Below are 13,538 nucleotides of genomic sequence, written 5' to 3'. Positions count from 1 at the left end.
ACATAGTTTTTCTATATATGCACATACTTTTTCTCTATATGCACATAGTTTACTTTATATGCACATAGTTTACTTTATATGCACATAGTTTTTCTATATATGCACATAGTTTTTCTATATATGCACATAGTTTTACTATATATGCACATACTTTTTCTCTATACGCACATACTTGTTCTCTATATGCACATAGTTTACTTTATATGCACATAGTTTTTCTCTATATGCACATCTGTTACTTATTCGTTTTTAATGCGCGGAGTATACGGTTGCACTTTGAATTAAATCGTTTTTCAATTGTGTTCATGTCTCTGGTGGTAACAATGTGTTCTTACAGATGAAATGACCCTATAAGCGCGATTGCAACCGTTCCAGTGCTCGGTTAATACCCTGTTACTTATTCACTTATAATACGTTTGTTGTACGTTGCACCTTTTAAAACCAGGTGCTCCGCAGGGCGCAGCTTTATACGACCGCAGAGGTCGAACCCCGAACAGTTGGGGCAAGTATGGACAAAACATTCAAGCGTGATACAGCTCTGAATTTGGATTGTGATAAAAATTTTGACATTACATGGTTTTTTTTTACACAAAACAAATGTCAAGATTTTACAAATCAATTAAAGATTTCTTCAAACTTTTTAAATCTAAAATTAAATAGTTGACACAGCATAGGTTTCTGACACAGAATGAATGTGGTCTAATGAACTTAAAAAGTTTTTTTTTGCCTTTGAGCAATTCACTATGCTGTTGAATATTAATCCTCTCAAAAAAATGTTTGAAGAAATTTTCTTTTTATTTATGAAATCTGAACTGAGAAAAATTTAACCCCCCCTTTTTTTCACATCCCCGTTTCCCTTTTTCCAAAACTGATATCAATTCAAATTTCTAATGGAGTTTGCAACAATAACTACTCTTTTAAATACATCATAAAATATTAAAATGTAAAATAAAGTGCTTGTTATCACTGAATGGTAAAGATTGGTTGGTAGTAAAAGTGAATATACATTGTTTATTGTATAAAACAATAAAAAAAAACTTCATCAGCAACATTTTATATTGGCAAATTTCCAATGAAGTTATTTACATAAAGTTATTGGCAAATAAAAATAGAAAATGACATCATAGTCATGTCTGGCAAATGTCCAACATACATTATCTAAAAACATTTTAGATAAGATAAGGAAAAAAAGCTTCATCAGCAACATTTTATATTGGCAAATTTCCAATGAAGTTATTTACATAAAGTTATTGGCAAATAAAAATAGAAAATGACATCATAGTCATGTCTGGCAAATTTCCCATATATATTATCAACTACTATTCTATACAAAGAAAGATAACTCCAATTGAAAATTAATTGCTATTGCACAATATTGTGCAATTAGATATTTCTTTCTATTGTGCAATACTGTGCAATTGAAAATTTCTTGCTATTGCACAATACTTGATATGGAATCCTGATTTGGACCAACTTGAAAACTGGGCCCATAATCAAAAATCAAAGTACATATTTAGATAAAGCATATCAAATAAGCCCAAGAATTTAATTTTTGTTAAAATCAAACTTAGTTTAATTTTGGACCCTTTGGACCTTAATGTAGACCAATTTGAAAACTGGACCAAAAATTAAGAATCTACATACACAGTTAGATTTGGCATATCAAAGAACCCATTTATTCAATTTTTGATGAAATCAAACAAAGTTTAATTTTGGACCCCCATTTGGACCAACTTGAAAACTAGGCCAATAATTAAAAATCTAAGTACATTTTTAAATTCAGCATATCAAAGAACCCCAAGGATTCAATTTTTGTTAAAATCAAACTAAGTTTAATTTTGGACCCTATGGACCTTAATGTAGACCAATTTGAAAACGGGACCAAAAATTAAGAATCTACATACATAGTTAGATTCGGCATATCAAAGAACCCCAATTATTCAATTTTTGATGAAATCACACAAAGTTCAATTTTGGACCCTTTGGGCCCCTTATTCCTAAACTGTTAGGACCAAAACTCCCAAAATCAAACCCAACCTTCCTTTTATGGTCATAAACCTTGTGTTTAAATTTCAAAGATTTCTATTTACTTATACTAAAGTTATGGTGCAAAAACCAAAAATAATGCTTATTTGGGCCCCTTTTTGGCCCCTAATTCATAAACTGTTGTGACCTCAACTCCAAAAATCAATCCCAACCTTCCTTTTGTGGTCATAAACCTTGTGTTAAAATTTCATCAATTTCTATTTACTTATACTAAAGTTATTGTGCGAAAACCAAGAATAATGCTTATTTGGGCCCTTTTTTGGCCCTTAATTCCTAAACTGTTGGAACAAAAACTCCCAAAATCAATCCCAACCTTCCTTTTGTGGTCATAAACCTTGTGTCAAAATTTCATAGATTTCTATTCACTTAAACTAAAGTTATAGTGCGAAAACCAAGAAAATGCTTATTTGGGCCCTTTTTGGCCCCTAATTCCTAAAATGTTGGGACCAAAACTCCCAAAATCAATCCCAACCTTCCTTTTGTGGTCATAAACCTTGTGTTAAAATTTCATTGATTTCTATTCACTTTTACTAAAGTTAGAGTGCGAAAACTAAAAGTATTCGGACGACGACGACGACGCCAACGTGATAGCAATATACGACGAAATTTTTTTCAAATTTTGCGGTCGTATAAAAAAAATTCAATTGTGCCCATGTCTCTTGGTGTAACAATGTGTTCTTAGAGATGAAATGACCCTATTAGCGCGCATGTACCCGTTCCAGCGCTCGGTTGACACCCTGTTATCTATTCGTTACCTATTCGTTACCTATTCACTTATAATACGTTTGTTGTACGTTGCACCTTTTAGAAAAGGATTTTCAATTGTGTTCATGTCTCTGGTGGTAACAATGTGATCTTAGAGATTGAATGACCCTATTAGCGCGTATGTACCCGTTCCAGCGCTCGGTTAATACCATGTTACCTATTTGTTACCTATTCACTTATAATACGTTTGTTGTACATTGCACCTTTTAGAAAAGGATTTTCAATTATGTCCATGTCTCAGGTGGTAACAATGTGTTCTTAGAGATGAAATAACCCTATTACTGCGTATGTACCCGTTCCAGCGCTCGGTTAATACCCTGTTACCTATTCGTTACTTATTCGCTTATAATACGTTTGTAATACTTTTTATGTGTAGTGTAGTATGTTCAGACTTATTTTTGTTTGTACGTTTTGAATGATTTTATTTAAATATTCCATGTGTAATGGCAGTGTAAACATTCAGAGTTTGAATTTATTAGAATAGTAAATTTAACATTTAAGAGAAAGCTGTACGTACTTGTCACAAAGCTGCCACCAAAAAATAGGGACATTGCTTTAATCTACAATTTTCTATGACAATGATAAATGTTCATTAAGAAGAGCAAATTTTTATCTTTTATTCATCATATTTGATTTTCAACCATATTTGTCAGGGTTCTCCAAGGAAAATATGTGCAAAAGCAGAAACATGTAAATACTTTAATTTTATATAACAGGTAACAGGTTATTTACCGAGCGCTGGAACGGGTACTTGCGTGCTAATAGGGTAATTTCATCTCTAAGAAGACATTGTTACCACAAGAGACATGGACAAAATTGAAAATCCTTTTCTAAAAGGTGCAACGTACAACAAACGTATTAAAAGTGAATAGGTAACATGGTATTAACAGAGCGCTGGAACTGGTGCATGCGCGCTAATAGGGTCATTTCATCTCTTAGAAAACATTATTACCACCAGAGATATGAACTTAATTGAAAATCCTTTTCTAAAAGGTTCTACGTACAACAAACGTATTATAAGTGAATAGGTAACAGGGTATTAACCGAGCGCTGGAACGGGTACATGCGCGCTAATGGGGTAATTTCATTTTTTAAAACACATTGTTACCATCAAAGACACGGACACAATTGAAAATCCTTTTTTAATTAAAGGTGCAACGTACAACAAACGTATTATAAGTGAATAAGTAACAGGGTATTAACCGAGCACTGGAACGGTTGCAATCGCGCTTATAGGGTCATTTCATCTGTAAGAACACATTGTTACCACCAGAGACATGAACACAATTGAAAAACGATTTAATTCAAAGTGCAACCGTATACTCCGCGCATTAAAAACGAATAAGTAACAGATGTGCATATAGAGAAAAACTATGTGCATATAAAGTAAACTATGTGCATATAGAGAACAAGTATGTGCGTATAGAGAAAAAGTATGTGCATATATAGTAAAACTATGTGCATATATAGAAAAACTATGTGCATATATAGAAAAACTATGTGCATATAAAGTAAACTATGTGCATATAAAGTAAACTATGTGCATATAAAGTAAACTATGTGCATATAGAGAAAAAGTATGTGCATATATAGAAAAACTATGTGCATATATTGAAAAGTATAAGCATATCTAAAAACAAGTACACATAAGGCAGCTACGGCGTTCCATAATCATAAGAAATGAAAAATCTTCTTTTTTATCATATTTTTTTGTATTAAGCTATATTAAGATAAAGATATCAAGGTCGAGGAAAGGGCAATGGTCATTGTTACTATTGTTTTTTTCTCATAATGTTTAACTCGTTCGCTATGATTGTGCCTGTATTTTCCTAAATTTTTTCATATAAAATATTTTTGGTTTGGCAGCTTGGCTGTACTTTTAAAACAAATCTATTAAAAAGCGCAATAGTATATACAAAGTGTTATGCTAAGTTTGTATGACGAGCCCGAACAATTAGATACGACTTGTGTCAACGTATCGATCATTTAAGGATCCCATGAACCTTATTTCTTAAATGGCTGTGTTCACACATACAAATTACTATTTCACTACCTATTTTTTACTCATTTTTATACTACTAAAGGACGAGACCGATTTTATTGAGACGCAATTCCTCTGAAACCATACAATGTCGGACATATTTGTGATATTACGTATAAATATAGCGTTTTGTATTGCGTCTTTGAAAAAGTCGGTTTTTTTTCCACAGCAAACACAAATTTTTGAGAAAATATCCAAATTTGGAGACCGATATCGATCCGTGTGTTCTACACTTTCGTACATATTCAGTCGACGTACATCCCGAGAAACCCAAGTGAAAGTACGAAGAGGGGATAGAAAATAGGATAGTTAGGCCTTACTGTATATAACCGATAATTTAGGCCCGGTCGGAAGAACATACAAAATAGATTTTATGCATAGCTGTATCTTCGGCAATGTGTGAAATATTTTGGTAGTTTTTGGTATCGAATGAAGGCTTAGGGACTTGGGATCACTGTAAAACACTTAGTCTTGTTGTACTTTCTTTTTGAATAATAAAGAAATATAAACAATCTTAAAAGGAGAGCACATGTACACTGTTCTTCAGATCAGAACTACCTATTTTTGTAATATCAACCGTCCAGGAACCAGTACGCTCTAATATGCAAATAAATGTATCATCACAGTTGAATATTTCAGCAAAAGTCAGGAAAAGGTATAGTTTTAACATGAAATAACTGCCACAGTCACTTTGTTTGAACTAAAGACAAAGTAGCCATTAATTCTTGAAGGTGCATACGTTAAAATAGGAAACAATTGGGCAATGCAGTAGTGTTTTATGCCTTAAAGATCCTGTATTGTATTGTAAATGTACGGAAGCCGATAAGGGCCATTCAAAAAAAAATTATGTCGTAATTACGACATAGCATGTCGTCATTTCGACATAACATGTCGTTATTACGACATCGCTATGTCATAATTTCGACATCGTTATGTCGCTATGTCGTAATAACGACATCGCTATATATAGTTTTGATCTAGCGGAGTACTACAGTACATGATACAGACTTCAAGCTGTGGCAACAGAAACTGAAGACCAAACAACTATGATAGCCGAAGTCAGAAATCAAAATACAAAACTGACAACGGAATTAAATCTAATGAAGTCATACGTGGTACATTTAGAAACTAGACTCGATTGTCAACAAAGTCAAATAGCAAACCTGGTTGAACGCAGCATGAGGGAAAATGCTATAGTAATAGGGGTTCATGAACGAAATGACGAAAACGTAATAGCGGAATTAAAATTGATTTTCAAAAATGTTTTGAAAATAACTGAAAATATTAAAATTGACCGAGCCCACAGAATAGGGACCCAGACAAATAAAAACAGCACCCGTCCTATAGTTGTTAAATTCCATGACTACAATGACCGGGAGCATGTCATAAACACTGCACGAACAATAGGCAAACAAAACAAAGAGTTACTAAATGGCATATACATAACTCCACAGTTTCCAGACGATATGCGTGAAAACAGAAAAAGACTAGTACAAAAACAAAAGGAGTACAAAGAAGTAGATGTAGGCACTAAAATTAAAGGAAACAGTTTATTCTTCATCAAAAGTGGATCTAAATATGTGGAAAAAGTGTCAACACCAAAAGCTTTAGCTATTTTTGATGCCAGTAACAAGTCTAAATTTGGTACATTTGAACAAACTAGTTCTAATGAAGTTAGTGACAATGGTCATACTTATTGTGTCACAGCTGCTGTCACCACAACATACGCAGAAGTTCGTGAAGCTGCCCGACAAATAATGCAGGGCCCAGTATCTGCATGTACATACAACACATTGGTATATCGGTTTACAGACAAAGACGGACATACACACGACGGGTACGATGACGACAGAGACTACGGAATTGGATCAAGGATACTTGACTATTTAAAAGAAATAGATGCACACAACATAACTATCATTTCCTCACGTACACCTCCATCTGGTACAGCAAAGATAGGTTCAAGAAAAAACAATATTATCTTGGAGGGAGTAAAATCGGCTCTCCGCAAAATGTAAACAATAAAAACTTTAAACTAATTTACTGTTGTTTGAACTCATCTTGATAGACAATAAACATGCAGTAAAGTATGCTGAATGTCATTTTTTCTTCTTCTTTCAGGTTTATAATTTGTTAGATATTATATATTTAGTTTCATGTATTCTCTTTTCAAATCCTATATGTTTACTATTTTCAAAGTATCTTAAGAGTTTCAATTCTCTATTTTATTTTCAAAAAGAGTATTCATTATTCCAGTGAGTTATAAAGAAGCAAATTTCAAATGAATTACCTTAATAGGTAATCTGTAGATAAAACTACTTTTTATGAATTTTAAATTTACATACAACTTTATCCGAAATAATTTCACCATGAATTAAAATAAGTCAATAAAATACATGTAGCGTATATTGTAATTTTATATAACAAAATTTACTCACGGTACCGGCACGCAGACATCATGAAAGTAATCGTCTTCCCTGTGTATTACTATAATCCCGGGAGAAAAAAATCCCACTTTTTTGTTGTTGTTGACACTATATTTACATAAATTGCACATACACACGTTAGAATAATCCAATACACTGGTATTCTATAAAATGAATTCTCATTTCCTTTTTTGTAAAGTGCGAATATCCTTTCGATCCCCAGCAATGTTGGCGAACAAAAATGTATATATTAAACATTTTTTATACGTTTTGCACCCAATGCAAATCTTAAAAAACTATCCGATATATATATATGCAAAAACATGAATCCAGTGATATGCAATGCAATCCACAGTTCTATCAAAATACATATTTGCCATTATATAACTGTGTCCCATATTCGTACGTCGGCAAGAAAAGGTAAACAAAATTATCAACAAGAATGTCTGTGTACCTGTGCACGTGTATTTCAATCTGTAATTGGGTCATTTATAGTAAAGGTTGTAAATTGTAATGTTGTTATGTATGAATGAAAGTTACATGTACTTTAAACCGTAACTGGTAAACCTATAGTGTATTGTTTTTATTAATGAATGAAAGTTACATGCGTTTTATTGAGAATGAACAATGAATATAACAAACATTAACATTAATTATATGGTTTAGGTCAGGCAGACCGAACAGAGAGAATTCTCTCTCTTTTTGTATTGTATTGTATATTTGATATGTTTTTCTGTATTTTGTTTCTACTTAGTTATATAATGTTCAACTACGTTAAGTGTATCACATATGAAATTAATAAGACTGTAAAGCCAAAACTAGATAATGGCTAATTATTGTATCAATTTAACTTCTCTTAATGTAAATGGCTTTGGAAACGATTTTAAACGCAAATCCATGTTTCTTTGGTTAAAAAAATTTCAAAGCGACATCATTTTCTTGCAAGAAACACACAGTACTGAATCGTATGAAACTATATGGAAAAGGGAATGGAGTGGAGATATTTATTTTTCGCACGGGGAAACGAACTCTAAAGGTGTTGCTATTTTGTTTAACAGCTCAACAGATTATATATTAAAGGAAAAAATTGCAGATGAAAACGGAAGGTATCTCATTCTAACTGTTGAAATTGATAACACAGATTTTGTTTTTGTGAATTATTATGCACCGACCAAAAACTTTGAAAATGACCAAATTGAATATATTGAAAAATTAAAAATTTTATTAAATGAAAAGTTAGAACAAAATCTCGTTTTGGGTGGAGATTTTAATACGATACTAAATCCATCTTTAGACAAAATGGGTGGTTCAAAATATAACACACCTGTCAAATATACGAGTAAATTAGAAGATTTTATAGAAGAGTTTGACTTATGTGATATTTGGAGGACAAAAAATGTTGACTCTAGATTATATACTTGGCGTCAAAGAACCCCGCTTATACAATGTCGTTTAGATTTTTGGTTGATATCGAATTTTTTGTCAAGCAGTGTTACAAAAACATCCATTGTTCCGTCTATAAAATCTGATCATAGTCTTATCAAGTTGACACTGTCAGGCGAAAACTTTAGTGAGAGAGGTCCCGGTTTCTGGAAATTCAACTCGGGTTTATTGACAGACAAAGATTATGTGGATATAGTCAAAAATACTTTATCAGAATGTGATGATAAATATCAAAATTTAGAAAATAAAAATTTAAAATGGGATACCATTAAAAGTGAAATAAGGGGCGCAACCGTCAAATATTCCAAATATAAAAACATGAAATTGCGGGAAAGAGAGTCCAGTTTAAAAAAACGACAAGACGAAATTCAGAAAAATCTCTCTCGTACATATTTAGATAAAGATATAAATACACTTTTAATTGAATTAGATATTGTTAAAGAAGATTTAGAGCAAATAGTAAATAATCAAACAAGAGGGGCTATTATACGATCACATGCCGAGCACTGCGAAGGCAATGAAAGAAATTCAAAATATTTCTTATCATTAGAAAAACGTAATTATAAAAATAAATGTATTAACAAATTAGTTGTAAACGACATTGAAATATTGTCACAAGAAAAAATTCTAAACGAAGAGAGAAATTTCTACGAAAATCTGTACTCATCAAAAGAAGACCCTGATAAATATTCAGGTGATTCTAACTTTTTTGATTTAAATTTTATTCCTAAGCTAACAGATCTGGAAAAGGATATATGCGATGCAAATATTTCAGAATCTGAGTGCGTTAAAGTTTTAAAAACATTTAAAAATAATAAAAGCCCTGGTACAGATGGGCTTACCGCTGAGTTTTACAAATTTTTCTGGATTGATGTAAAAAAATATGTTTTGGAAAGCTATGAATATTCCTTCGAGACCGGAACCCTCTCAATAGACCAAAGACGGGGTATTTTGACTCTTATTCCAAAGAAAGATAAAGATAGAACACTCTTGTCGAACTGGCGACCTCTTTCTCTCTTAAATTTTGATTACAAATTATTAGCCAAAGTTATTGCGGAAAGAATGAAATTATTTCTTCCGAAACTTATAGATCCGGATCAGACAGGATATGTGGCTGGTAGATATATTGGTGAAAATCTACGACTAATTGCTGATATTATATTGTTTACTACTTTAAAAAATTATCCAGGGCTTATATTACTAGTCGATTTCGAAAAGGCGTTTGATACGCTAGAATGGAAATTTATTCAAAAAGCATTGGCTTGTTTTAATTTTGGTAGCAAGTTCCGGAAATGGGTCTTAACTTTATACTCAAATATATCTAGTCTTGTCGTTAATAATGGATTCAGTTCTAGTCCGTTCAAAATTGAGAGAGGTGTTCGACAAGGGTGTCCTTTGTCTCCTTTTTTATTTATTTTGGCCGTTGAACTGCTGGCAATAAATATTCGTAAGAACAACCATATATCAGGTATAAAAATTGGGGATACTGAAATAAAAATTTCACAGTTGGCTGATGATACCACTTGTTTTTTGAAAGATGTATTTTCTGCGCAAATTTTATTAGATTCCTTTAATGATTTTGAGAAGTGTTCAGGGTTAAAAGTCAATTTTTCGAAAACCGAAGCAACATGGATTGGAAGAAATAAATTTAACAAAGAAGGTTCCCTTCCTATTAAATGGACAGATGGTTTTAAAACCTTAGGTTTAAAATTTAACGCTTTTGATGAAATGGTTTGTTCTAACTTAGATACATGCATAGAAAAAATGGAATCAATTATTAAAATGTGGAGGATCAGAAACCTTTCCTTGATCGGTAAAATCGTAATTCTTAAATCACTTGCAATATCGAAGCTTATTTATGTCATTTCATCTACACATGTACCAAGATCTTATGTAATTAAAATACAAAGGGACATTAATAACTTTTTATGGAATGATAGTACTCCAAAAGTTAAATCGGAAGTTATTCAAAAGTCTCCTAGCGAGGGGGGACTGAAAGCACCAAATTTTGAAGTACAGCTGTTATCCTTTCGTATCATGTGGGTAAAACGATTTTTGTCAGAAAATGACTCTAAATGGAAACATGTTTCCAAAGCATTCTTCTCCCTTTTTGATTTAGAGGACTTATTTATGAGCAGATGTGAATTTGAGTTTTTAAATTTAAAAGCACCTCTTTTTTATATAGAAGTGCTATCTGCTTGGAAACGTTTCAAGGGTATTTTCATCCCGTTAAATGCATTTCATGTTAGAAAAGAATTTATTTGGTTCAATCCGTTTATCAAGGTTAACAGAACGAGTATTTTTTACAGATCTTGGTACACGAAAGGCATAAGGTTCATTAATGATATTGTAGATGATAAAGGCGAATTTTTGTCTCATGACGCTATTAACAAAAAATATAATTTGAATGTTACTTTTGTAGACATTCTTTCTATTAAACTTGCTATACCACGTGACTGGAAAGATTTGTTATTACAACAACACATGTCACCTAAGAGCAACTCTTTTGGATTCGTTTTTGAGCATGAGAATAAAAAAATGCCTATTAGCAAATTATATACTAAAGATGTATATTCACTTTTTATCGATCGGGTAAGTGTTTCTCCTATTTCACAACAAAGGTGGGAAGAAAGTTTTAATATAGAAATTAGTGACGAAAAGTGGAACAATATTTATTCACTAGCTTTTAAATGTACTATTGAAAGCAAACTACAAGCTTTTCAATATAAAGTGTTACACAGAATAGTCTCACATAATTATCTCCTTGAAAAATATAAACTTTCTTTAACTAATGAGTGTGCCAGTTGTAAAGAAATAGAAACTATAGAGCATAAATTTTTTGAATGTATAGAAATAAAACGATTTTGGAGAGAATTTTCTAATTGGTGGCATTTAGTTTTTGGAGTAAAAATTTTTTTAAATAAAGACAGTGTCATTTTTGGTATATTGAATTCTGATAACTTAGTGTTAAACTATTGTATTTTACAGGCAAAATATTACATTCATTATGTAAAGTACACACAATTAGACAGATTGTTTATATCTGTGCAATCTTTTCTCAAATTTTTGAAAAGACGTCTGGAGATATTAGAATATTTATATCTTTCTAAAGACAAGCACGAGTCATTTGTCGACAGATGGGGGGAATTTATGGAAGTTATTAATTAAATTTTATTCTCGATATGATCATGTATATTTAATGTATTCCAAAGTATCTTTTACTTGTATCATATACCGATTATTCACATCATTTACTTGTATTTGTTTTTACTATGTCTTATTCGTAAAATATCAATAGTATGACTATGCCATATGTCAATCACTTATATATTGTAAAAATGTATGTATGTATGTATGCACTGTAGCTTGAACACCAAAAAGATCAATAAAAAATAAAAAAAGTACATGATATATAAGGCATGAAGATAATATATAAGGCATGAAGATAACATCTTCATGTCTTATATATCATGTACTGTAGTACGCCGCTAGATTAAAACTGACGAGGAAAGGTAACACACGGCCAGCGAAAGCTCTATTTTTGTAGAGTCCAGGTGGTCGTGTGGTCTAGCGGGACGGCTGCAGTGCAGGCGATTTGGTGTCACGATATCACAGTAGCATGGGTTCGAATCCCGGCGAGTGAAGAACCAAAAATTTGCGAAAGCAAATTTACAGATCTAACATTGTTGGGTTGATGTTTAGACGAGTTGTATATACATTATGTACACAGCCATGTATCACCATCATTGATGGCGATCCGATGGATACATCTGTTGTAGAGTTGTCACTGACTCAGACGTACTTATGAATATAATTATTTTCTGTGACTGTATCTTACATTAATTTGTAGGATCCTTTACTATAGATAATTTAGCTGATCTGTAACAATAACATCTTCATGCCTTATATATCATGTACTGTAGTACGCCGCTAGATTAAAACTGACGAGGAAAGGTAACATACGGCCAGCGCAAGCTCTATTTTAGTAGAGCCCAGGTGGTCGTGTGGTCTAGCGGGACGGCTGCAGTGCAGGCGATTTGGTGTCACGATATCACAGTAGCATGGGTTCGAATCCCGGTGAGGGAAGAACCAAAAATTTGCGAAAGCAAATTTACAGATCTAACATTGTTGGGTTGATGTTTAGACGAGTTGTATATACATTATGTACACAGCCATGTATCACCATCATTGATGGCGATCCGATGGATACATCTGTTGTAGAGTTGTCACTTACTCAGACGTACTTATGAATATAATTAATTTCTGTGACTGTATCTTACATTAATTTGTAGGATCCTTTACTATAGATAATTTAGCTGATCTGTAACAATAACATCTTCATGCCTTATATAGCATGTACTGTAGTACGCCGCTAGATTAAAACTGACGAGGAAAGGTAACATACGGCCAGCGAAAGCTCTATTTTAGTAGAGCCCAGGTGGTCGTGTGGTCTAGCGGGACGGCTGCAGTGCAGGCGATTTGGTGTCACGATATCACAGTAGCATGGGTTCGAATCCCGGCGAGGGAAGAACCAAAAATAACGAAATTTTGAATTTTATGCATTTTTAATGCATTTTTTATTTTTATGTATACTATTTTTTTAACTTCTCTGTAACCTTTGTACTTGCATGGTTTTATGAGAATAAACTATCTGTAACATTGTTGGGTTGATGTTTAGACGAGTTATATATATATATATATAAACAAGTCTAAATTACGTTCAAACCTATGATTGCGTTGGATAAAAACCGCAATTTTTATACGTGTGCATGTAAAACAAATTTCCTTGTAGAAGGGTCTAAAAACAGCACAAACAA

At 32.5% G+C, this 13,538-nt stretch overlaps 1 protein-coding gene across 1 annotated transcript; it reads left to right on the top strand.

Annotated features, from left to right (window-relative positions):
* Window positions 1–6,030: 6,030 nt before the first annotated feature.
* On the top strand, window positions 6,031–6,870 carry LOC139504195 (uncharacterized). The gene has a single exon (XM_071294261.1). The coding sequence runs from the start codon at window positions 6,031–6,033 to the stop codon at window positions 6,868–6,870; it is 840 nt and encodes a 279-aa protein (XP_071150362.1).
* The last annotated feature ends 6,668 nt before the right edge of the window (window positions 6,871–13,538 follow it).

The sequence above is a fragment of the Mytilus edulis genome, chromosome 14 (genome assembly GCF_963676685.1).
Source record: "Mytilus edulis chromosome 14, xbMytEdul2.2, whole genome shotgun sequence".
Classification (NCBI taxonomy): domain Eukaryota; kingdom Metazoa; phylum Mollusca; class Bivalvia; order Mytilida; family Mytilidae; genus Mytilus; species Mytilus edulis.
Note: the sequence above shows the minus strand (reverse complement) of the source record. Positions and strands in the feature narration are given on the sequence as shown.